The following is a 26,424-nucleotide window of genomic DNA, read 5'->3' as shown; positions in this document are numbered from 1 at the left end:
CTAGGAGAGGTTGTCCCGCACATGCTCCATGATGGTCTTCAGCCCCAGCCAGGTCTCCTCTGCAGTGGGGATGATCTGGTTGGCTGGCAGGAAGAAGCCATAGTGCCCAATATCTCTCAACTCAAAAGTGAATGCATACTTGATGCCATTATCATATGCCCAGTCAACACTGCTGCCACTAGCTGGATCTGTTAAGTCAAAAGAGAAAACACCTTTGAAGCCTAGTTCCTTTCAGGGTTAGATGGGAAGGGGCCTGGAGCTCTGCCCACCTGTGGTTCCTTAGGGATCTACAGTTATTTCTGAAAGTCATCAGGCCTACAACATAAACACTGGCCTGATCCCTATGTCTCAGACTGTCCTGCACCATGAGGGTCTTCACTAGTTTCAATCCAAGAGATTTTAAATCCTCATTTCCATCTTGTCACCAACTCACTGTGTAGACTCCTTCAGGTCACTGGAAGCAAATCTTTACAGAGTGTGGTAGGCAGCCTCCAAGATAGCCACGATGATCCTTGTCTCCTGGTATTCCTATCCTTGTGTTGTGCCCTCCTACACTGGACAGGGCCAACTTGACCTGTTTTTCAGGAGACTGCAGAAATGAAAGTGTGTGCCCTTCAAAGCTAGGTGATAAATATCATGGCTTCAGCCTTGCTCTCTCTTGGATCACTGGCTCTGGGGAGCCAGCTGTCGTGTTGTAAAGACACTCAAGAAGCCCTATAAAGAGGTCTATGTGCTGAAGAACTCAGTGCCAGTAATTAGCCCTCACTTGCCAGGCATCTGAGTGAGCCATCTGAGAAGAAGATCCTCCAGCCCCATCAAGCCTCTAGATGACTGTAGCCCTGGAAGACACCTTAACTGCAACGTCCTGAGAGTCCCTGAGCCAGAGCCACCCAGATAAGAAGCTCCTGAGTTCCTGACCCACAGAAACTGTGTAAGAAAATTAGTGTTTATTGTTTTAAGCTGTTAAATTTTAGGATAGTTTTTTACATCTCAAGAGATAACTGATACACAGAGAGAAAGAAGCACAGCCCTTGGGACTTCTCTTTGCCGAAAGGCAAGAGGCCTGTTTTCCTGCTTCTTCCAGTCAAAACTCTACTAGAGAAGAAACTGGCTAAAAGTGCAAAGTGTAGATGATACTGAATACTAAAATAACAATGTAATAGCAGCTATCATTTGTTGAACATCTACCATGAGCCAGTCATCATACTGTAAAGTATACACTTATGATCTCATTTCATCTTTAAGAGGCCAATGAGGTAGGTATTACTGTCCTTGTTTTTCAGATGAGAAAATCCAGGTTCAGAATGAATAATTTATCTAAGAAAATATAGATGGAAAATGGCAAGGCTGGAATTCAAACCCAATCCATCTGATGACAAAGCCCATGCTTTCTTCAACTGACTTCGGGTCCGTTTATTATATAATATATATGTCTATTAAATGAAAATATGGGTCCCTTTGTTTTTCCATTGTTCCTAAAGGTTGTTTCTCATGATACCATTTGTGATTTTCTAGAGATGCTGCTTCTGCTACAATTACATGCTCCCAGAGGTAATGGAACAGGCTCTCCTATACTCTCTGAAATTCTTATGTAATTCCCACAGCCTTTCTCTACACTAAGAAAAATGATGAATAAAAAAAACAGGCAATGGCACCAGAAGTTTCTAGAAGTTATTTACATGGCAAGCTCAAGTATTTCAGAACAGATTTTAAATTCAGGAAGGCGCCAAGAAGACCTCTGCTGAGCAAAGTGATCAGGTTCATGAACTTCACTTTACTTGGGTCCCTGCGAAGTCTACCTACTCTTTTTTTAAAAAAAAAAAAAAAAAACATATATGGGGGACTTCCCTGGTGGCACAGTGGTTAAGAATCCACCTGCCAATGCAGGGGACATGGGTTCGAGCCCTGGTCCGGGAAGATCCTACATGCCATGGAGCAACTAAGCCCCTGCGCCACAACTACTGAGCCCACATGCATACAGCCCATGCTCCGCAACAAGAGAAGCCACCGCAATGAGAAGCCCACGCACTGCAACAAAGAGTAGCCCCCTCTCGCCGCAACTAGAGAAAGCCCAGGCGCAGCAACAAAGACCCAAACGCAGCCATAAATAAATAATAAATAAATTTACAAAAAAAAGAAAAAACACATATGGGAACATACTAATAACACTGTTGTATACACTGTATTTTTCAATTAACATTTGAAGATTATTCCCTATTAGCACATACAGATCCACCTCACTCATTTAAGGGCTGCATAGTGTTTCACTGTAGTAATGCACCAAACGTGTTTTTATCCAGCACTCTACTGATGAACATTTAGTTGCTTACCAGTCTTTTGTGACTATAAACAATGAACATCCTTAATACTCACAATCTATCCATGAGCTAAACGAGCCCAATGAACTTGTTTTCAAGCCCTTACTAGATTAGAATCAGTGAAGAGGAGGGGAAAGGGTTGCTAGAGGAAGGTGGCCTGAGGAAGGAGACATGAAAACTCTAAAAAGCAGACACAAGAGTTAAAGAAGCAAAACAGGCTGCGCTGTTCAGCAAAAGGATTGAACAGTCCAGTACAGCACAGAAGGCCTTCAAGATGCAACAACTGACATTCAGAAGGCCACTCAGTCATGAAGAACAGAGCTTAAATCTCTTCTATGTACTCTGTTTAAGAAGGCAGGGAAGTGTGAAAACCCATTTTAGAATTATTTTCATCTAAAATGATTAATCTAAGGAAAAGTTCAGCACTTGAAGGGACAAATGTCAACTACTTATATAACACATACAATAACCCAGGGAGTTAGAGTGCTTTTATACAAAAATTGATTTCATTTTGGGGAAGAAAGGAGGGCAGACAAAGCCTATAAAAAATACAGAAGATGGGCTCTTGAAAGAGGTAGGAAATATTATGTATCCTGGACAATGCTCAGGAGAGCCTTTCTCCTCTTCTGCTGGAGGAATCTGATGAGTATCTCTTAATTTTGGCACAGCTTATGCTGGGGAGAAGAATGTTTTTGACATGTGAGGAAAAGGCCATTCTTTAAACTGGCATCTGACCCAAAAGCCAGGACCCTGGTGACCCGCAAAGATCTTTTGAGAGGACCTCCTCAGAAGGCTCCTGCCAAGTTCCTTTAGCTCTCTTTGGTGTAGGACTCAGTTCTGACTAATTAGAGGGTGGAGAACCTCTCCTGATGTGCTTGTTCTCTGAGGAGTTCCCATTCAAAAACACTAGTAATAATAAACTATGTGTAATCACTGGATTGTTGCTGCAATTAGCAACACAACCACCAGCATCGTGCTGAGTGCTTTATGCAGCTTGGTGGCATGTGAAACACAGACAAGAGCGCTGAGATCAGAGTACAGAGGAGGACCCAAGAGGTAGGTTGGAGAATCTTCGCAGAAGAGGAAGACTGAGGGGAACAGCTAGTTGAGGGCGAGGTAGGTAGGACGGGACGGCAAGTTACAGTATGGAAAAGGAAAGAATTACCAACAAGTTTGCAGGGGCTTTGAGGGTGGACCAACTGTTGGAAGACTATTTACAGAAGAGGCACAGGAGGGGAAAAGAAGGGCACTTGCTTGAAAGGAGCTTTGCTCCCCACATTTTTTGTTTCTGTTTCCCATTTATAGCTAGGGCCTTGGAGAATAATCATATCCTTCAATTTGATCTAAAAATTTAAAGATCACGGCTTCCCCGGTGGCGCAGTGGTTGAAAGTCCGCCTGCAGGGGACACGGGTTCGTGCCCCGGTCCGGGAAGATCCCACATGTCACGGAGCGGCTGGGCCCGTAAGCCATGGCCGCTGAGCCTGCGCATCCGGAGACCGTGCTCCGCAACGGGAGAGGCCACAACAGTGAGAGGCCCGCGTACCGCAAAAACAAAACAAACAAATAAAAAAAAAAATTTAAAGATCAGACTCACAGAATAAGGGAACTGGAAGGATCTCAGCAGGAATAGAGTGAAATGCTCAGATGAAACACTTCAGTGAGAAACCAAAACAAGGGTATTTCCTCCAATTGGGGTTGAGTTGCAGGTGATGGGCCTCAAGACCATCTTCAGGTCTGAAGTCTTGGTAGAGTTTTTGTTTTTTCAGCTCAATGCTAATGATTGTCGGGGGAACCCCTCACCTAAGCCTGTTATGCTCAACACGTGTTCATTTTGGACAGGAAGGTGAGGGGTTCCCCTCTACCCACCGTACCACCACCTCAGTTTGATGAAGATGGCCGCACGTGACAGCTACCATCACACAGACTTGACATAAATTCAGCCTATCACTAACAACAAAAAAAGACTACAACATAGGAAGGCTGACTTGCAGCTCTTCTCCCGCTCCTTTTCAAGTATCCTCTCAAAGCATTTCCTTATAACCAATAAACTCAGTGAGTACTTACAGACAGTGGTGCAGGTAGGACACACTTGGTACACAGTGTCTGACAGGGAAGCCAGAGCTTTGGCTACACACCTTGCCACCTCATCCTAGGAGTGGGGAAATCATCAGAGTGAGAAAGAATGGATCCCGAAGCCAGACATTCCTCAGCTGTTCTGTACTGCAGTGGTTTGAAAAATTCCCGACCCCACCCTCAATGTTCCCTCCTGGTCTCCTTCTTTCCCAACCAACCAGAGCAAAGGCCTAACTATGAAGTGAGGGAAATGGTATGGTTCCTCCAACTCCTTCTCTTATCCTCAGTTCTTTACTTCCAGTTTGGGGCAGGGGGTAAGGAGAGAGGTGGAAGAAGACCAGGTAAGCATTCTGAAGCATGTATATTATAAACACAAATTGGAGGAACTGTATTCAAGCTCTTCATAGATCTGGAAGGCTGCTCACCAGCCCACTAGAAATCTAATAAAGGCACCACCATCTTCACCTATCCTGAGGGAAGGGAATGTCATGTTCATGAACATGAGGGAAGGGCAAGTATGTTCAAGAGAAAACCTTCTAAGAGTTAGGTGCTCCCAGAGTGGAGGTGGAGACAGGGACACCATATATGGATGTGCCCTACACAGAGCACCTCAAGAGCAGAATCTAGTCCACACCTGGCCAGCCCTGGGTGGGGCTGCATCTGCTGGGAGGCGTGTGAGCTAGCTGTGGCCCCGGGCAGAGGGGCACACTCAAGCAGACCAGCGTGGAGAGATAGGCCTGCAGTCACTCTGTGGATGCCAGCCCTACTCCAGTCAGTTCACCCTAAGTGCCTGCTCACATCCTGGGGTGAGTCATTGCATGTGACCCAGAGCACCCCTAGGCTGTGGCCTACACCCTACTTAGACTCTACCTTACACCAAGTGAGGAGCACCTCCCCCTTGCCCACCACAATGCTACCCACAGTTCTTGGCAAGCAGTGGGTCTGCAATACGTTTTGGTCGGAAGAACAAGTGAGAAGGAAAGACAGGGTTGGGTTTGGTTCTTGGAACTCACAGCAAACTCAGAAGTAAGAGGCATCATCTTCTTCCTATTCCCAGTAGGCCTGATGGCACACTGCAAAGAACAGAGAGAGAATACTGGGGCTTCTTGAAATAAGCCCTGCTCCTGGACTTTGCAGCACCCAGGGGAAAAGCACGCCCAGGGCTGGATGCAGCCCCGCTTACCAGCTCATCAGCATCCGGGGCCTTTTCGACCATGTACCCACATGGATACATCAGCAGCTGTGCATAGCTGTGCAGGTCGATGAAGCATGTGAAATTCCCACGTTCCTGGATGAAATCTACCACCAGTTTCACCTCCACTTCTGAACTGGCGTGGGCTCCATGGTATACTTCGGAACAAGGGTTGTCACTGGCTCCCTCTCCTGTGGGAGGGGTGGCCGAAGCAGAAACCTTAACCCATAGGCTAAGGAAACAAAAATGCAGGGTACTCTACCCAGAGGAGGGGGAGAAGGCATAGGCAGGCCATTACTAGCTTCTCCCTGAGAATCTGGTCCATAGTATGTGTAAATTGCAGGGAGGGTGTGGCAGTGGGGTGCTGGATCTGCCACACATGGGCAGGAAAACTGGTAGGACTCCTCTAAATGGAGAGAGCTGACCTTGTATTGTATCACCAACAGTTGTCATAAATAATTAATATCATACTTGACGGTGAGTTGTCAATTAATAAGCATTCTAGATAATTAATATGAATACCAATTAATAATGAAAATGACTCCATTTATTCTGGTGTCAACTCATTCTCTTGGTTCAGATCTTAATGGCCAAGTGCTGCCAAAAATAATCTATTGTTGTGGCTAAAATCTCTTGATTATTTGACAGGTATTTAGAATTACTGCCTTCTGTATTACCTCACAATATAGGCCCCTAAGGTATCTGGTGTATGTGTGAAACCACCCCTGTTGTAACTTAACTTTGACGCCCTCAATTCCCACATTTGTATCAGCTCCTTTCCCACAGTCACATTATTTTTCCCCCAGTGGTTTTTGTGGTATTTCTATGCAAGTAAGAGAATTAAAACCATTACATTAAAACATTACACTAAAAACAAAACATCAGTACAGCTGAATAGTGAAAGAGAACTCTCGGGCTTTGAAATTGAAAAGCGAGTTTAGGTCCTAATTCTTATCAACCATATGCTCTTGAGATTGTCTCTGAGCTTCAATTGTTTCATTTCAGACAAGAAAACTCAGTCTCCAAGTCAGAAGAATAAATAAGATTATACACGGGAAGGTACCTGGCACATAGTTGGCACTATTGTGGGGATGATTTTTAAATAACTGGAACTCAGAACCCAGGACTCCTAATTCTCATTCTCTTTCCATGACATCAAAGGGCTGAGGTTCATATTTACACATCTAAGGGTAAACTGCTGTAGTTTAATCCTCACAATGTGATCTTGCCTGTTGGGGTAACAGTGCTAATTGCTCTCTTCTGAGTTGCCACCAACAGCCCTTCCACCCATCCGGTACTGCCCAGAAGCTGGGATGGCCAGGGTACAAAGCAGGCCCATGAATTTATATATATAAGATAGAATCGTTTTTAAAATAGTAGCATTCTCTCAGGAGGACAGGAATTGTTCCTCCATTCCCTTTCAAAATTACAAATAATAATAGTAAAATGATACATAGAGAGAATAAGGGACTTACCCAAGTTTCTCAATGAACCAGCAATGGAACTAGCCTGGAAACCAGCTCCCTCACTGCCAGCTCAGAGGCCTGTGGACCAGACTACCCAGGGGTAGCAGGATTTAAAAACTGTCTCCCCCACCTACCTGCAAAACTAACATTCCAATTTCTATTTGGATCAGGAGCTTCCAGGATGTAGAGACCGTGTCTTCCTCCATAATCGGTTCGGAAAAATTCACCAAGGAAGGAACAACATTCAGAGATGGGTCAGGGCACAGGAGAGGTGAAGGTTTTCTTTGGGGGACTATGATGGAGATGGCACCATGGATGGGACAAGCTGCCTACAGCTCTGGAGGCAACTCCAGAGATCTGGAGGATCATCGGAGCTTCAGCCCTCACTAACTGCGGAGTCTCTCATGCCCCAGAGAGAGGAGGCTTAGCCCTTCTGGCCCAGAGAAAAGGACCTCGCCAAAATGCCCTGATGGGACCCAGGCTGACACCATCTGAGTCCACGGAATAACTTTGGGCTTCAGTAAAAGTGGGGCAAATGGACATTATGGGCCTCAGTGATCACTGATGTGACCGGAAGTGCACGGCAACTATTTTATCCTTGCCTAAAAGATTAACCTGACTCCAACCAAGCATCTAGATCTGACCACAAGTGAATAGGAAATACAGGAGATGAGAGAATAAATTAAATGGCATAGAACAAAGAAGCCATCAGGCAAATTCAGAATGTGACACATCCTACAGGACAATTTACCTGGTTTCTCCAACAAATGAATGACATTTTAAAAGATATGTGGGGGGGGGGGCGGGGGTGGTACCACTGTAGAATAAAAAAGCCTGCAGAGCCGTAACAACCAAATGCAGGTACAGACCTTATTTGGATCCTGATTTCAACAAACTGTCTCAAAAGACAGTTTAAAGATAATTAGGGATATCAGATGATATTAAAGAACTTCCATTAATTTTTTACAGTTGATAGTGGTATATTGTTCGTTGTTTTAATTATCATCAGCTAGAGATGACTACTAAAGAAGTTTTGAATGAAGTAACCTTATGTCTGGGATTTGCTTTAAAATACATCAGGAAAAATGTGTGGGAGGGAAAGAAATGAAAAGAAGATTGGTAAAGTGTTGATAATTGTTCAAGATCCATAATAGGGAGTTCATTAGACTATTCACTCTAAGAAAAAAATATTCCCTGGTGACTCTTAGCTCAGAGAATGACGGGAAAATGAGACCCCAAGGAAGCTCCTAACATGCACATTTTGTGGAAGTTTTCTCTAAGGTCATACAACTATTTAGTTGCAAAGCAAGGAATTCAACAAAAAAGTCTTAACTCCAAACCCAGCCTATTCTGTCAGTATTACTCACTTGAGTTTGTGTGTATACATATCCATCAGGATTGGCCACAGTCAACAAGAAAATATCCATTTTCTCCAAGATGGAGGTGATGGCTGGATCCTTCCCATAATCAGATACAGTCTAAGCAGAGACAACGAGCTTGTCAGCTGTGCCCTGCAGGCTGGGTTGCTAGGTCTAAGCCTGTTTATCTTCCCAAGATGCCCAACTCCTAGAACAGCATCCACCCTCTGCAGCCTCCCTGCCACCCTCATAGGTGCAGTGCTCTGCAAAGCCCATGGAGCACTTCAAAACCCGGGGAAACATGGTTGCCTGATGACATCAACCTCAGTGAGTCCTGGGCTGCCTTGTTTATTCATTCCTTCCAGGGGGCGGGAACAGGGGAGGGGAGAGCCGCACATCATAATAGTTATTAGGAATCTGAGCACGCCCCCTCCCCGTGCTAGGGGTAGGGAAGATGGATCCTCCACTTGCACCACCCCTCCACTGGTGCTGGCTTAAAATAGACTTTCCAGAGGGACATGGAGATAGCATGAGGTCCCTGAGGGTCTGGGTGGCCTGAAAGGGACTAAAGGTAAAGCTTACCTGAGCTTTGCTACTGAGAAGACCCTGCTCCCTTCCTGCGGGACTGACTACGGGTCAGGGTTTTAGGGCCACCTCTGCAGCTCATTAGCTTGCTTGCTGCTATGAATTCACTTTGTCATTTAGCCACAGTGGCCTGACTATGGGGCTCTGATCTTTTGCTTCTCCAATCAGAAAAGGCACCCCCCAGCCTATCATGTCTGTGCATAGTGCCTTTCTATCTCATCTCCAGGGTCTAGCTGTGTGGGACGCTGCAGGGCAATCCGGGCCCAACAGAATTCTGGGGTAATACAAGGCAACATGACCTTCCTTGTGGTCCAGATCACCGTGGCCTGTGAGATCCACTCCTGGGAATGGATACCTGAATTCAGCCAAATGGTCAGCTGCCGCCTGCCTTCTACAGTGCTGAACTGTGGAAGGAAAAAGAGGCCAGAAAATGACCCTCCTGCCCGCCTGCGTCTCCGCTCACCTCTCCTCTCCTCTTCCCAGCTCGCCCCTATTCATTTAATCAATTTAAGATCATTCAGAGACCAAATGTCTGAGGGCACCATCCCTTTATCGGGCTTCTTCGTGACCAGAGAGCTTAATTTGTTGGCTGGCAGGGCCCAGTTGCAGCACCGCAGCTCCAGGCAGCTTGAGCCACTCCAAGGTTGGAAGCAAATAGGAAGGGGAAACAATTGCTACTGTGAATTACAATGCCCGTGTGATTAGAGATACTATTATGCCTCTTGAAAGACCTCAAATGGTAGCCCAACAGAGAGACACAAAAGTGCATGAACCAGCCTGTTCTACTTGAGGCAATAAATGAAATCAGTTTTAAAATGAGGAACGGGAGGGTTCACTAAAGCTCTTTGTAAACAGCATGAAATGAATTCTGGCTGCTGCTTTTTAGTGTGGGGCCCCCTTGGGTCAGAGCTTGGTGCTAATGAAGCAAGGGTCTCCAGCAGTTGGCAAATAATCTAAATTCATGTAGATAATTTTACAGCAACCAGCTCAATGGCAGGTCTTCTCCCACTGGTAATTTCACCATTGCTATAAAGCTGGGCTCCTCAGGGCCTGTATGGATTCAAGGGTTTGACAAATTCTAGGCACCATCACTTGTTCCATGGTTTGTATCTCCAAATTCCTTTTTATTCATTTGGCTGGATTATTTATGTAATTTATGTCACTGCCATAAATTCTCTACTTCTTTTGCCAATATAGACCTGAAATCTGTTAGAAATATCTGGAAATTAGGCTTTATGCAGCCAAGGATCATAGACTGGGCTTAAAACTACATCAACCCTAAAATCAGCTTCCTAGATTGCTTTTCCAATAAGGAAAATAAGCAGAATAGAATTTGTAGGCCCATCCCAATTTGTCTTAATATTTACAGAAGATGGGAATGGAGGGAAAAGACTGTGGCCAATCTGAGAGCTTTCTGGAACACTAACAGCCTCCCACCTCTTCCTGATTCTGCTTTTCAGCCAAAACTTGGAATGCGATATGCTCCTACTAACTCCTCCCACATTAGGCAGAAGCAGGGGACCCTCTGTCAGACCAAATTCGAATCCGGGTAGATGTCTCCTCACCTCACCCTCCTCCCTAAAGTCAAGGAGGTCCTATAAAGCTACCTCTTTCAGAGGTGTGAGGGCTGTATCTTGGACACAAGGAACAGGAACCTGAGTCTAGTCGGGCCCTTCAAAGTGCATGGGGCCTCACCTTCATTACATACACTGACCGGTTTTCAAATAAATGCCCAATCTTCACCCTGCTTGCCAAGTCAGGAAAATCTCTGGCAATGCTGTCTTTGCTCATGGTAAATCTGAACTGTGAAAAGGTAAACACAGGAGCATTTAAAAATTTTGTTCAGCTCTGGGTGGGTATATGTGAACTTAATCTTGTTGATCTTAATGATTTTTTACAGTCCCCTAACCTGGGGGTTGTCAATATTATCGGCATGGAATGCTTATTCTTAAGCAACTGCCTAAGAATCCGTTTCTACAGTTTTCTAGAGAAAAACACATTTTATTTGTCCACAAAATTATAGCCCATTAAACTAGAGTAGAGAGACTTGTGCAGATACTGCTCCAACAGTGTGGCCCTTTGCAGTATACTAGGCTCAATAATCAGCAAGGGTCCCATTTAGCCAAGGTTCTTAAAAAGCATTGCTCTCCAAACTTTTTTATCCCTTTCTCCATCAGTTAAAAAAAAAATTCAGTTGGGCTTCCCTGGTGGCGCAGTGGTTGAGAATCTGCCTGGAATAAAGACACAGACCTACTAGAGAATGGACTTGAGGATACGGGGAGGGGGAAGGGTAAGCTGGGACAAAGTGAGAGAGTGGCATGGACATATATACACTACCAAACGTAAAATAGATAGCTAGTGGGAAGCAGCCACAAAGCACAGGGAGATCGGCTGGGTGCTTTGTGACCGCCTGGAGGGGTGGGATAGGGAGGGTGGGAGGGAGGGAGACGCAAAAGGGAAGAGATATGGGGATATATGTATACGTATAATTGATTCACTTTGTTATAAAGCAGAAACTAATACACAACTGTAAAGCAATTATACTCCAATAAAGATGTTTTAAAAAATTGTTGCATTAACAATAAATACAGGACTTCCATGGTGGCGCAGTGGTTAAGAATCTGCCTGCCAATGCAGGGGACACGGGTTCGAGCCCTGGTCTGGGAAGATCCCACATGCCACGGAGCAACTAAGCCCGTGTGCCACAACTACTGAGCCTGTGCTCTAGAGCCCGCAAGCCACAACTGCTGAACCCATGTGCTGCAACTACTGAAGCCCACGCACCTAGAGCCCGTGCTCCACAGCAAAAGAAGCCACCGCAATGAGAAGCCCGTGCACCACAACGAAGAGTAGCCCCCTCTCGCCGCAACTAGAGAAAGCCCACGCGCAGCAACAAAGACCCAATACAGCCAAAAATAAATAAATAAATATATTTTTAAAATAATAATAAATACAAATATATGTAGAAATACAAATAGAAGCTGCAATAGTTTATTTCTCCATCCCAGTGGACCATCTTGCTTACACCCTGCCATACAAGCACCCCACTTTGGAAATGATTCTTCAAAGGCTTTGAGAGGGCACGTGAAGAGCTGTATAAATCACGGCTACAAATGCCTCCATTTGCTTTCAGTAAAAAAAAAAAAGTTTGATTTAAATGGAGTTCATCCATCTTAGTTGTTCAAACCTTTTGAGGGTTGAAATAAGGAAATAAACAAATTTCTGTTTAGACCTTAAAATTGAAAGAAGGAGCTTTACCAAGAATGAAAATGTGTAATCAATATAGAATAAAATCAAGCTTAAAGGATTTATCAGACTTGCAGCCATTATGGCAGATTGAGCAGAAGCAAGAAACTACCTCCCAAATATATAGACAAGCCAGATAAAATACAATGAAAATGAGTCCCAGCCAAATTTAAAAGCCAAAAAAAAGGAAAAATTGTGGGTGCCAGAAATTTAGAGGGAACAAGGTAACACAGTAAAGGGCAGAAGATGAAGCCCCAGAACCAGATATCCACTTTAGGCACCGAGAGTTTATAGCAACCAGGAATAGGAGTAGAGGGCAATGGACCCTGCATGGGGCAAGGAGCTGGAACTTGAGAGCTGGGAATTGGTAATTCTGGCCATGCAAAGGGCCTGGAAACTCTACCCACTGACCCTAGAACGTCAGATGCCTGCCCTGAGTCGTGAGAGGAAAGAGAGTCACCCAGGAAAAGTTAAAACACTAAGCTGTGTCCAGATGAGGGGTGCAAATTCACACTGCCAACATCAGGGGAAAACTTACCCACAAAACTAACAACAATAACAGCAACCACAACAATACACACAAAGGATCTGAAACTAGAAACCCTGGCAGAGACAAACATGAAATTCCCTTTAGAGACCTAAGAAGGCCCAAGTGATTGTGGAATATGAGCTCTTAAAAGCTGTTTTTAAAAAGAACTGAATATGAACAAGTCAGAAGGGAGATGGTACACCAACCCACAGCAAAAGGCCTTGCAGGGAATGATAGATGGCTGTAAGCCAGATGACAATGATACCTAAAGCCAGAGAACAAAAGTGAGTGGATGGGAAAGTGAGGCTCCTGCAGCAGGCAGGTGAGGGGATGGAGTTTCCAGAATCTGGGGTGACATTTGCTACTGGTTAGCTCAGCTAGGGAGTGCTCCATGTTAATGAGGCTAACATCGTGGGTTTGATCCCTGTGTGGGCCCTTAGCTCTGCTTTGGTCCATGGCCCTGGACTGAACTCCTAACTTTATCCAGGTGTTTTGCAGCTGTATGTCATTGGTCACAAGAGGGATCAAGGGGCAGTGCGGCTGGAAGTGTACACATTAAACAAAGCTACTGACAATCCTGGGAAAGAAGGGGAAATATTTGGTCAAGCTTTGAAAAAAAACCTCATCTAGAAGAAAAATAATTCAAAGGATATGCCTCATGAAAAGCATGCCAAGAACTCTATCTTTGGATATAAAGAACAACATATATTCAGCTATAGGAAGAATACCAATTTAGATTTGGGGTGTCTTCCTGAGTTAGTAGAGAGTTTCCAGACTAAGGAAGAAGACATTGAGGACCTAAGAAAACCGTATGCTATGTGATTCAGTTCCATTCCAGTCCTTCTTGGTTCCTCAAATTCCAATATCATATTAAATTATTCTGCTCTAAATTTCTCATTTGAAGGGTTGGCTTACCTTGAAAGTCAGTCATCTATATAAGTGATTTCTAACTAAACACAGCACCAAAGCGCATTATGGAATAAATATACGTTATAAGTAGTCATGATAAATGAGTGCAAATATTTGGTTAACCTTGGAAATAATCACTTGTCTATTTGCCTGGGATAAGAAACACTTTAATCTGAGTGAATAAAATACAGGGATTCTGGTGGGGTATAAGAAGGTTGAATTACAAGGACTGGAAATGATTGCAATTATTTCATGGTTTTCTTTGAGGGGTTGCTTAAGAAAAGAACGATGCACGTGGGAGAAAATGTTCAGTTTGTGTTTCACTATGCTCTTAGGTGTTGGTGGGAGATAAACAAACAAAGAATTAGAAAAGAATTGAAAAATGGATAACTAATAAGAACCTGCTGTATAAAAAGATTTTTAAAATTCTAAAATTAAAAAAATAAAAGAAAAGAATTGAAGAGTAGCCAATGACCTTGATCTTAACCTGCTCTGAAATGCTTACAGCTTCCAGGGAATGATAGGCTCCATAGTTGAAGTTATTACTGCTCCGTTCTTGACCTTCATTGTATTGCATTTCCTCATCTTCATTATCTAAAAGGGCCTAAAACAGACACGGCAACATTACAAAGTGATCCTTTGGGGATGGAGCTTCATGCTGTTTCCACCGTATCTTGGGACATGTGGTGGCCAAGATGGCACACATATCAAGAAGCACAAATGTCAAGGTGTAAAAGGAGGTCTGATTTCTTCCACATATCTATATAATCTCACTTCTTGGAGCCCAATGTACATCACCTCATTCAAAACCTACTTACTTCCTGGAAGCAACATATGTGCTATTTGGTTATTCTATACCACAAATTCTCTAGCCATCAGTCTGCATCTGGTATCCAGTGCCTCTGAAATACCCAGCTTGGGAAACCATTCAGAAACAAAGAAATTCTTACAACCACTCATACTTTGAAGGTTCCTGGCAGATGTCTGTGACATGTGAGGATGATTAATAAGCTCACAGCTGCTCACACCATCAGGAAACTCCTGGGCCAAATCACCAATTAGTCCACAACCCACCTCAGTGAAGGAGAGAACATGAGCCAGACACTGCCCTGCTGTTCAAATACAGCTCATGAGGCTGGTGTCTGGCTTAGGCAGTGATGTTCCCTCTGCTGGGGGCTGCTGGTGACATTCTCCCTTTCTCAAAGGATGCTTTTTTTTGGCCGCACCGCACAGCACACGGGATCTTAGTTCCCCGACCAGGGATCGAACCCATGTCCCCTGCAGTGGAAGTGTGGGGTCCTAACCACTGGACCACCGGGGAATTCCCAAAGGATGCTTTTTATGACTGGTCTTCAGCACCTCCCCACCGGGGCCCCACCTTCTACCCACCATACACTCTGTTCTTCCCTCCTGACTTCAAATAAGAAAAGGGAGAGGGACTTAATACTTGTGGGGCATCTATGACATACCTGGCACTGTTAGACATTTTATGTACATTGAGCCACTTAAACTTCTCAATAAATTGTATGAAGTAGGTATAACTATTACCGTTTTACTGATGAAGAAACAGAGTCTCAAGAGGTTAACAGCTTGTCCAAAGTCACACAGCTAGCAGTTAGCAAAATCAGGATTTGGATCCAGATCTGGCTGGTTTCCTAACCCATGTATGCTCTTTCTAGTACAACATGTTCCTCTAACAAGTCACTGCACTTTACTTCCATATACTTCAATGTCTTCATCTTTTAAATGGAGAAGAATAAGACCAGAACTTGAAAATGTCTCAAGTCCACTCTGGCTGCTTGGTCCTATGCGAGACCAGTGAGGGACCTTGGCCTATCCACCTGCAGGTCTTCAACAGTCACCAAGTACTCTAAGTCCTGGGACTTCAGGAAGGATTTGACTGGCTGCAGACTGACAGAAGGGAACATGACATCCACAGGACAAGCAAAGGTAGAGGGAGATTTCCAGAAGTTGAGCTGAAGAGAACAGAAGTAAAACCAGGTTAAAGGATAGTTCAGGTAAAAGGCACAATGAGCTCATTCTTCTAGAACAACTGCCAAAAGCTTTGGTGATCCCTGAGGGGTTAGATTCTGCACAAGGGAAAACTTCGCCATTTCATAATTTTATCTGGTCAGGCCTCCCCAGCGGGCAATACCTGGCAAAGCCCAAGAAGTAATAAGTCAATGCAGATAGAAAGATGGAGCCCATTGCTGAGGCCTCTCATCTCCCTGGACAGCACTGCTGCGATCTACAGCACTTCTCCCCCACCAACCCTCTCAATTGTATAAAGGCATGTTGACTAATACAGGATTATACACAGAAACTCTTCAGGAATAACAATGCCAGTGCTGCAAGAGTCTTCTCCCACTAAAGTTAATTGATACCCAAGAGAAGGAGAACTAGGTACCTTAAAGTTGTCTGAATTCACTAGCTGACTTAGTTTGCTGATCTCATCTCCATTTCTGACATTAATCCTGAAAACTTGGTCCCTGGAGAAAGGAAAAAGAAGTAAAAGATAATGGTGAGCTTTCAGCTGGCAAATAAACCTCAGGCCTACTATCCCAGACATAACTCGGCCAAATAAGAGGAAATGGTCTAGTCTTTGGTTATAATGTATAGCCATTAAAAATAAGACTACGTGGCAAATATGAAAAAGTGCTTATGGTATAACTTTAAGGGAAATATTAAGTGAAAGAGCAGGACACAAAATTGTATGTATGCCATGATTGCAAGTATGGAAAAAGCAGATGCATTGGAAGAAAAACAGACAACGGAAATATAGCAAATGCTGACAGTGCTTATGTTCGGGTCATGGGATTATGGATGACTTACTTTTTTCCCCTCGTATCTGTTTTCTGTAATGTGGTCATATTACTTTATAATGAAAAACATATATATTTTGCAGAAAGGAATGTTCCTGAGTTACACGCAAAGCTAACTCAAGACATAAAGAAGCACTTCTTCACTGTCAGGGTCTAGGACTGAAACTCTGGCTGAATGTCCATGCTGGAAAGAGCTAGAAAAGAGAATAGACCTTCCATCCTTGGAGGGTTAGTTATTTTTCCTCTTAGCAAAGAGGGGAGAGGCTGGGTGCTCTCCCAGGCCCTTCCAGCTCCAGAACCCTATACAAATGCATGGTGCTGGGGCTGAACTCGGGATTCATCCTCCCTATGGGGCCCTGATAGGGGCCAGTCCCGAGTCCCCCTTTGTTATTTGTCCCGCACTTGTTTCCTATACACCATTTAGCTCCCGCAGCAGCAGCAGGGGTAGAGGTCCCTGAAGTCCTGCGTGTGGGTGGGAGAAGGCCGAGCCTGAAAAGCTGCCTTTGTGCTCTGGGCCGGCTCAGAAAGCCAGGGGAGCCATTAGGCCGTTGCTAGGTGACGGCCCGAATGAATCCACACTCAACGCTGTCACATGCGTCATCCCTTTGACACAAATGAATGCAGGAAAAGCTGCTGGAGAGGGCTGTGGGCTGAAGGACCTGTTGACAGAGAAAATGGTTCTGTCACAGGGAGCTAAACGTGCAGCCACATGTGGCAGATCAGCATCTCCTCATCAGAAAACTGGCTCAATCCGGATGGACTCTCAGAGTTTAACTTTGTTCTGGGAGCTTCTGGGGGATCTCCGTGGGGTCTAGGCTAGCATCAAGGAGGCAAGGTCCACTGCAGAGTCGCTTCTGTTGCAGATGGCAAGTCTGGAGGAAACGCCATTGATGAGGCTTCACTTTCTCCCAGCTCATTCGGTCTCCACAGGGTTCTCGGAGGTGGGCAGCCAACTGCATCCCATGGGAGCTGCTGAGGCCATGGTGGAGAAGCCACTGGCTGGCGGATCTCAGCCTGAACCCAACAGGCTTGCTAGGTGTTGGACTGCAGCCCTGCAAAGATGGGGGAATCAAACCACTATTTCCCTGACACAGGAAAGCAGCCTTGCAAAAGAAACAGGTTGAAAACAGAAGAGAAATCCTTCCTCCTGGCTGAGTACCAGGACCCATCTGCAGAACTCATGCTCTGTCACAACTCACCCTCAATACCCCAGAAAAAGAGGCGTCTTAAAAATGGGTGTTCTGGAAAGTGCCTGTGCATTGACATCTCTGTTAGCAAAATGAGGCATTGGTAAAATACAGCACTGACTTGAGTAATCACAAAGAGAAAGAGGAGAGAGAAGGAACAGGAAGAGGAAAAAAAAGAGAAACATAAGAATAAGGAGCTCTTAAGAGTATGAAAATCATGTTACACATTCATCCACAGCATGTGTTTTAATTCTTCCAAAGTGATAACTTCACAACAGAACTTTCATACTCCTGGGCACTGTTCATGATAAGGGAACACAGTGAATCTAACTGGCCCAGATGATGATTAAAACCACAGTGCATTTCATCATGTCCTAATTAACCCAGCTCCAAAGGATAAAGACACATCTGCAGCATGCAGAGAGACAGGGCGGAAAGGCTGGTGCAGAATGGAGCCTTTCCCCATCTGTCTCTCCTCCACCTCTCCCTCCTACACATTCTTGGCTCCAGCCTCACTGAAATTCCGAATTCACCATATACTTTGCCCTTCTATGCCTTTGCACATGCTGTTCCCTCTGCCTGGATGTCCAGCCCTTTTCTTTACCTGCCTAGCCAATCTGCCACCCAGGCTTTAGGACCAGTTCCCATCACCCACGAGGTTTTCCCCAACCAGAGCAGACAACCTTGGCGACAGACTTCAGATGGTGCTAAAAGCTGGCAGGGCGTGGGGAGAATCTTATGTTATTCTCATGAACATAAGCCCATCAATATCTAGAAACAGAGAGAACATAAGTGGGTGCCAGGTGAAGGGCAGCCTCTCTCTTGCCCTCACTGTCCTTGTCTCTATTTGGAAAATACCTTCCTAAAAATGTGGGTGGCGGAACACAACCTATCTCCACCATCTGGAAATCTTCTCACAGACCTTAAGCTCTTTCTGAAGATGGAAGATTGGCCTGGGAAGGGGGACATTTTGGGGTTTGCAGGTTGCCATGTTCACCCCCCCTCCTACTCCACACAGGTACGTGCTCCTACAGCTCTTCTTAACTCTGGTACTCTCCAATACCCAGGGCTGGCCAGCTGCTACCGTGCAATGGCTAGTGATCCACTCTCAGTCACCCTCACATGTGTCCCATGTTCTGGACAGTCAACAGTCACCTTGGTGCTGAGCTTCTATCTCTCCCCCTTCTACCATGTGGGCAGCCAAGTGGCCTGTTCTTTGTGCCTTTCTCACCTGCATCCCCAGCCAGGCTTAGAAGCCACCACAAGAGATGATTTCACAGAACACTTAAATGCCAACCAGTTACTGCTGATGTTACAAGTTCTGCAACTACTTCCTGTTCTATGCTTGCTGTGCACCTTTAGGCATCCTGGTCACCATCCTATCCTTAAGATGAGTGAATCCCAGGACAGAAGACACCAGCAGAGTGAGAGAGACTGGGGAGGTAGGTGGGTTAGATGGAATGAACAGAGACCTGGGGGTGTGGTGGGGGGAGAAACCATCATCTTCATCTCCATCAGCACTGTTCCCCCTCCAAGCCAACCGGCATCCTGGCTTCCCAACCACTTGAATGCTCAGAGGCCAGCTTCCCCTTGCTCTAAATGTTCACCAAGCTGGCTGCCCAGGCCATGCATCCCATGGGAGCTGCTGAGGCCATGGTGGCCTCCACCTTTGTTGGGTTCCCTACTACGAGGCAAGAACAGATTTGGGGGTAAGGATGACACTATTGGTTAAAACCATCTGCAATTTCCTCAGGCACACAGCCCTTTCTGTGCAAGCGCCTATGGTGAGCACTCCAGAGCTCAGCCAAGAAACCTCAACCCAGGCGTCCGCTGCATTCTAAGAGAAGTCTCTATCTTGAGAAAGAAAGATTTTTCAGTCATGTGAATAGGAGCAGCGAGAGCCTGAGAGCTCTACGCATCAGCCCACATGGCAGCAAGCGTAGCTATTACACACTTACTGCTGAGCTGCCTGTGGAAAAATCTCCTTCCCTGACCACCTGCTATGCCTAAACCCTCTGAGCTATTTGGCAGTAGAGACCAGGTGTGAACGGAAGTCATCGTTATAAAAATTACTCAATCAGGGCTTCCCTGGTGGTGCAGTGGTTGAGAGTCCGCCTGCTGATGCAGGGGACGCGGGTTCGTGCCCCAGTCCGGGAAGATCCCACATGCCGCGGAGCGGCTGGGCCCGTGAGCCATGGCTGCTGGGCCTGCGTGTCCGGAGCCTGTGCTCCGCAACAGGTGAGGCCACAACAGTGAGAGGCCCGCGTACCGCAAAAAAAAAAAAAAATTACTCAATCACATATAAGTAATTATCTCAATAAACAATTCCAAAGTCCCTTTAGCCAGATAGTATAATGGAGAGTAAACTAACAGATATAGACAGATCAGTGAGATACAGGATTCTATCTGGAGATTAACTTGTGTTATAACAAAAGCATATGGGTTTTGCTCCAACTCCCCTGCTTACCAGCTAAGTGGCCTTGGCCAGGATTCTTAACCTTTTTTTTTTTTTTAAATAGATCTTTATTGGAGTATAATTGCTCCACAATACTGTGTTAGTTTCTGCTATACAACAGAGTGAATCAGCCATATGCATACATGTATTCCCATATCCCCTCCCTCTTGCGTCTCCCTCCCACCCTCCCTATCCCACCCCTCTAGGTGGTCAAAAAGCACCGAGCTGATCTCCCTGTGCTATGCAGCAGCTTCTCACTAGCTAGCTATTTTACATTTGGTAGTGTATATATGTCGCTGCTACTCACTTCGCCCCAGCTTCACCCTCCCGCTCCATGTCCTCAAGTCAATTCTCTATGTCTACATCTTTACTCCTGCCCTGCCCATAGGTTCATCAGTACAATTTTTTTTTTTTTAGATTCCATATATATATATATATATATATATATATATATATATATGTGTGTGTTAGCATACGGTATTTGTTTTTCTCTTTCTGACTTACTTCACTCTGTGTGACGGACTCCAGGTCCATCCACCTCACTACAAATAAGTCAATTTCGTTTCTGTTTATGGCTGAGTAATATTCCATTGTATATATGTGCCACATCTTCTTTATCCATTCATCTGTTGATGGGCATTTAGGTTGCTTCCATGTCCTGGCTATTGTAAATAGTGCTGCAATGAACATTGTGGTACATGTCTCTTCTCTTTTTGAATTATGGTTTTCTCAGGGTAGATGCCCAGTAGTGGGATTGCTGGATCATATGATAGTTCTATTTTTAGTTTTTTAAGGAACCTCCATACTGTTCTCCATAGTGGTTGCATCAATTTACATTCCCACCAACAGGGCAGGAGGGTTCCTTTTTCACCACACCCAATCCAGCATTTATTGTTTCTAGATTTTTTGATAATGGCCATTCTGACCAGTGTGAGGTCATATCTCATTGTAGTTTTGATTTGTATTTCTCTAATAATTAGTGATGTTGAGCATCTTTTCATGTACCTCTTGGCCATCTGTATGTCTTCTTTGATGAATTGTCTACTTAGTTCTTCTGCCCATTTTTTTACTGGATTTTTTTTTTTAATATTGAGCACCATGAGCTGTTTGTATATTTTGGAGATTAATCCTTTGTCCGTTGTTTCACTTGCAGGTATTTTCTCCCATTCTGAGGGATGTCTTTTCATCTTGTTTATGGTTTCCTTTGTTGTGAAAAAGCTTTTAAGTTTCATTAGGTCCCATTTATTTTTGTTTTTATTTTCATTACTCTAGGAGGAGGGTCAAAAAAGATCTTGCCGTGGTTTATGTCAAAGAGTATTTTTCCTATGTTTTGCTCTAAGTGTTTTATAGTGTCTGCTCTTATATTTATGTCTTTATTCCATTTGGAGTTTATTTTTGTGTATGGTGTTAGGTAGTATTCTGATTTCATTCTTTTACATTTAGCTGTCCAGTTTTCCCAGCACCATTTATTGAAGAGGCTGTCTTTTCTCCATTGTATGTTCTTGCCTCCTTTGTTGTAAATTAGGTGACCATATGTGCATGGGTCTACCTCTGGGCTTTCTATCCTGTTCCATTGATCTATATTTCTGTTTTTGTGCCAGTACCATACTGTCTCGATTACTGTAGCTTTGTAGTATAGTTTGAAGTTGGGGAGCCTGATTCCTCCAGCTCCATTTTTCTTTCTCAAGATTGCTTTGGCTATTTGGGGTCTTTTGTGTTTCCACATGAGTTGTAAAATTTTTTGTTCTAATTCTGTGAAGAATGTCATTGGTAGCTCAATAGGGATTGCGTTTGAATCTGTAGATTGCTTTGGGTAGTATAATCATTTTCACAATATTGATTCTTCCAATCTAAGAACATGGTATATTTCTCCATCTGTTTATGTCATCTTTGATTTCTTTCATCAGTGTTTTATAGTTTTCTGAGTACAAGTCTTTCACCTCCTTAGGTAGGTTTATTCCTAGGCATTTTATTCTTTTGTTGTGATGGTAAATGGGATTGTTTCCTCAATTTCTCATTCTGATTTTTTGTTGTAAGTGTATAGGAATGCCAGAGATTTCTGTGTATTAATTTTATATCCTGCAAGCTTACCAAATTCATTGATTAGTTCTAGTAGTTTTCTGGTGGCATCTTTAGGATTCTCTATATATAGTATCATGTCATCTGAAAACACTGACAGTTTTACTTCTTCTTTTCCAATTTGCATTCCTTTTATTTCTTTTTCTTCTCTGATTGCCGTGGCTAGGACCTCCAAAACTATGTTGAATAATAGTGGCGAGAGTGTACATCCTTGTCTTGTTCCTGATCTGAGTGGAAATGCTTTCAGTTTTTCACCATTGAGTGTGATGTTTGCTGTGGGTTTGTCGTATATGGCCTTTATCATGTTGAGGTAGGTTCCCTCTATGCCCATTTTCTGGAGAGTTTTTATCATAAATGGGTGTTGAATTTTGTCGAAAGCTTTTTCTGCATCTATTGAGATGATCATATGGTTTTTATTCCTTAATTTGTTAATATGGTGTATCACATTGATTGATTTGCATATACTGAAGAATCCTTGCATCCCTGGGATAAATCCCACTTGATCATGGTGTATGATTCTTTTAATATGTTGTTGGATTCTGTTTGCTAGTATTTTGTTCAGGATTTTTGCATCTATGTTCATCAGTGATATCGGTCTATAATTTTCTTTTTTTGTGATATCTTTTTCTGGCTTTGGTATCAGGGTGATGGTGACTTCATAGAATGAATTTGGGAGTGCTCCTCCCTCTGCAATTTTTTGGAAGAGTTTGAGAAGGATCAGTGTTAGCTCTTCTCTAAATGTTTGGTAGAATTTGCCTGTGAAGCCATCTGGTCCCGGACTTTTGTTTGTTGGAAGATTTTTAATTACAGTTTCAATTTCATTACTTGTGATAGGTCTGTTTATATTTCCTAATTCTTCCTGGTTCAGTCTTGGAAAATTGTACCTTTCCAAGAATTTGTCCATTTCTTCTTGGTTGTCCATTTTACTGGCATATAGTTGTTTGTAGTAGTCTCTTATAATCCTTTGTGTTTCTGTGGTGTCAGTTGTGATTTCTCCTTTTTCATTTCTAATTTTATTGATTTGCATCCTCTCCCTTTTTTTCCTGACGAGTCTGGCTAAGGGTTTATCAATTTTGTTTATCTTCTCAAAGAACGAGCTTTTAGTTTTATTCATCTTTGTTATTGTTTCCTTCATTTCTTTTTCATTTACTTCTGCTCTGATCTTTATTTCTTTCCTTCACTGACTTAGGGTTTTCTTTGTTCTTCTTTCTCTACTTGCTTTAGGTGTAGGGTTGGATTGTTTATTTGAGATTTTTCTTGTTTCCTGAGGTGAGATTGAATTGCTATAAACTTCCCTCTTAGAACTGCTTTTGCTGTGTCCCATAGGTTTTGGGTCACTGTGCTTTCATTGTCATTTGTTTCTACGTATTTTTTAATTTCTTCTTTGATTTCTTCAGTGATCTCTTGGTTATTTAGTAGTGCACTGTTTAGCCTCCATGTATTTGTGTTCTTTTCAGTTTTCTTCCTGTAATTGATTTCCAGTCTCATAGCATTGTTGTCAGAAAAGATGCTTGATACGATTTCAATTTTCTTAAATTTTCCGAGGCTTGATTTGTGACCCAAGATGTGATCTATCCTGGAGAATGTTCCATGTGCACTTGAGAAGAAAGTGTATTCTGCCACTTTCAGGTGGAATATTCTATAAATATCAATTAAATCTATCTGGTCTATTGTGTCATTTAAAGCTTGTGTTTCCTTATTTATTTTCTGTTTGGATGATCTGTCCATTGGTGTAAGTGGGGTGTTAAAGTCCCCTACTATTATTGGGTTACTGTCGATTTCCCCTTTCATGGTTGTTAGCATTTGCCTTATGTATTGAGGTACTCCTACGTTGGGTGCATAAACATTTACAATTGTTACATCTTCTTCTTGGATTGATCCCTTGAACATTTTATAGTGTCCTTCCTTACCTCTGGTAAGGTCTTTATTTTAAGGTCTATTTAATCTGATACAAGTATTGTTACTCCAGCTTTCTTTTGATTTCCATTTGCATGGAGTATCTTTTTCCATCCCTTCACTTTCAGTCTGTATGTATCCCTAGGTCTAAAGTGGGTCTCTTGTAGACAGCATATATATGGGTCTTGTTTTTGTATCCATTCAGCCAGTCTGTGTCTTTTGGTTGTGGCATTTAATCCATTTACATTCAAGGTTATTATCGATATGTATGTTCCTATTACCATTTTCTTAATTGTTTTGGGATTGTTTTTGTGGGTCTTTTTCTTCTCTTGTGTTTCCCGCCTAGAGAAGTTTCTTTAGCATTTGTTGTAAAGCTGGTTTGGTAGTGCTGAATTCTCTTAGGTTTTGCTTGTCTCAAAAGCTTTTGATTTCTCCATCACATCTGAATGAGGTCCTTGCTGGGTAGAGTAATCTTGGTTGTAGGTTTTTCTCTTTCATCACTTTAAGTATATCTTGTCAATCTATTCTGGCCTGCAGAGTTTCTGCTGAAAAATCAGCTGATAACCTTATGGGGACCCCTTTGTATGTTATTTTTTGCTTTTCCCTTGCCACTTTTAATATTTTTTCTTCGAATTTAATTTTTGTTAGTTTGATTAATATGTGTCTTGGTGTGTTTCTCCTAGGGTTTATCCTGTATGGGACTCTCTTTACTTCCTGGACTTGGGTGACTATTTCCTTTCCCATTTTAGGGAAGTTTTTCACTTTAATCTCTTCAAATATTTTCTCAGACCCTTTTTTCTTCTTCTTCTGGGACCCCTATAATTTGAATGTTGGTGCATTTAGTGTTGTCCCAGAGGTCTCTGAGATTGTCTTCAATTCTTTTCATTCTTTTTTCTTTATTCTGCTCCTCAGCAGTTATTTCCACCATTTTGTCTTCCAGCTCACTTATTTGTTCTTCTGCCTCAGTTATTCTGTTATTGATTCCTTCTAGTGTATTTTTCATTTCAGTTACTGTGTTGTTCATCTCTGTTTGTTTGTTCTTAGTTCTTCTAGGTCTTTGTTAAACATTTCTTGTATTTTCTCAATCCATGCCTCCATTCTATTTCTGAGATTCTGGATCATCCTTACTATCATTACTATGAATTCTTTTTCAGGTAGAGTGCCAATTTCCTCTTCATTTATTTGGTCTTGTAGGATTTTACCTTGCTCCTTCATCTGTGACTTATTCTTTTGCTGTCTCTTTTGTTCTTGTTGTTGAGTGGGATTGTGTTCCTGTCTTACTGGCTGTTTGGCCTCAGGTTTCCAACACTGGAGTTTGTAGGCTGTTGGGTAGAGCTGGGTCTTGATGCCGACATGAGGACCTCTGGGAGACCTCACTCCAATGAATATTCCCTGGGATCTGAGGTTCTCTGTTAGTCCAGTGGTTCAGACTGGGAGCTCCCACTGCAGGAGCTTCGGCCCAACCCCCAGCCATTCGCTTGGGGGTTCCTCCTGTCTTCTTGGGCATCAAGGTCCCCCACCAGTGTCTGGCAGGTGCCCTAGTTGTGGGGAGAAATGTACTCCGTGTCTTCCCACACTGCCACCTTGACTCCATCCCCCCCAATCTTCTAGTAGGGTACCATACCATCCTTTCACCTCTCCTACCTCCCAAATGTCCTCTCCTTTGCAAACCTCAAGGAATTCTGTGTGGAGCACGTGTGCATGTGTGTGCATACACATGCACACACACACACAGAATGTACAGTTGTATCCTTGCATGTCACTTTTCATAGTTTCGGCTAGGCAAGACCTATCAAATCTCCATATGCCAAATGCTGATGAGAAAGCTCCACCAAACCTTAACCATTAACAGAGAAGTGAAGCCAAAAAGGCTATGACCCAAGTTTTCCCTTAAACATGGCAGAAATTGAAACAATTTCTGGTAATTCTTAGTAATTCATAATATAGGAGTAAGAAAATAGAAATGCCTGAAACTGACCTTACAAATAAGAACTAGGAAGGAAAAGTATTGGCAGGAATTAGGGAGCTGGGGAGGGACTGTGGAGACCACCTAGTCCTGATATCACAGATAAAGCTGAGCCTGAGAGAGAAGTAATTGACCCAGGATGACACAGGGGCAAAGCTGGGACAGGAGTCCGGCACTGTACCACTTGAGGTATAATCAGCCATTCATTTCCAAATCCATTTGGTTCCCATATCTCTGAACTAACCAAGTAATAGTAAGTCCAAAAGGAACTTACCCAAAAAACTTTTCTTGGCCACAGATGCTGGACCCAATAAGGTCCCCAAAGAACAGTATCCACTTCAT

The 26,424-nt window shown here is 43.5% G+C and overlaps 1 protein-coding gene across 1 annotated transcript; it reads right to left on the bottom strand.

Moving 5' to 3' along the window:
- CPA4 (carboxypeptidase A4) lies at positions 1-26,424 on the bottom strand. The gene is given in 13 exon segments (XM_065883580.1): positions 1-188; positions 4,384-4,468; positions 5,576-5,775; positions 7,185-7,219; positions 7,221-7,265; positions 8,419-8,528; positions 9,293-9,397; positions 10,689-10,775; positions 10,777-10,791; positions 14,183-14,281; positions 15,519-15,653; positions 16,085-16,166; positions 26,357-26,424. Coding segments are annotated over 13 exon segments (1,254 nt in total).

This window comes from Phocoena phocoena, chromosome 9, assembly GCF_963924675.1.
Source record: "Phocoena phocoena chromosome 9, mPhoPho1.1, whole genome shotgun sequence".
Taxonomy (NCBI): domain Eukaryota; kingdom Metazoa; phylum Chordata; class Mammalia; order Artiodactyla; family Phocoenidae; genus Phocoena; species Phocoena phocoena.
This window is presented reverse-complemented; position numbering and strand designations above follow the sequence as displayed.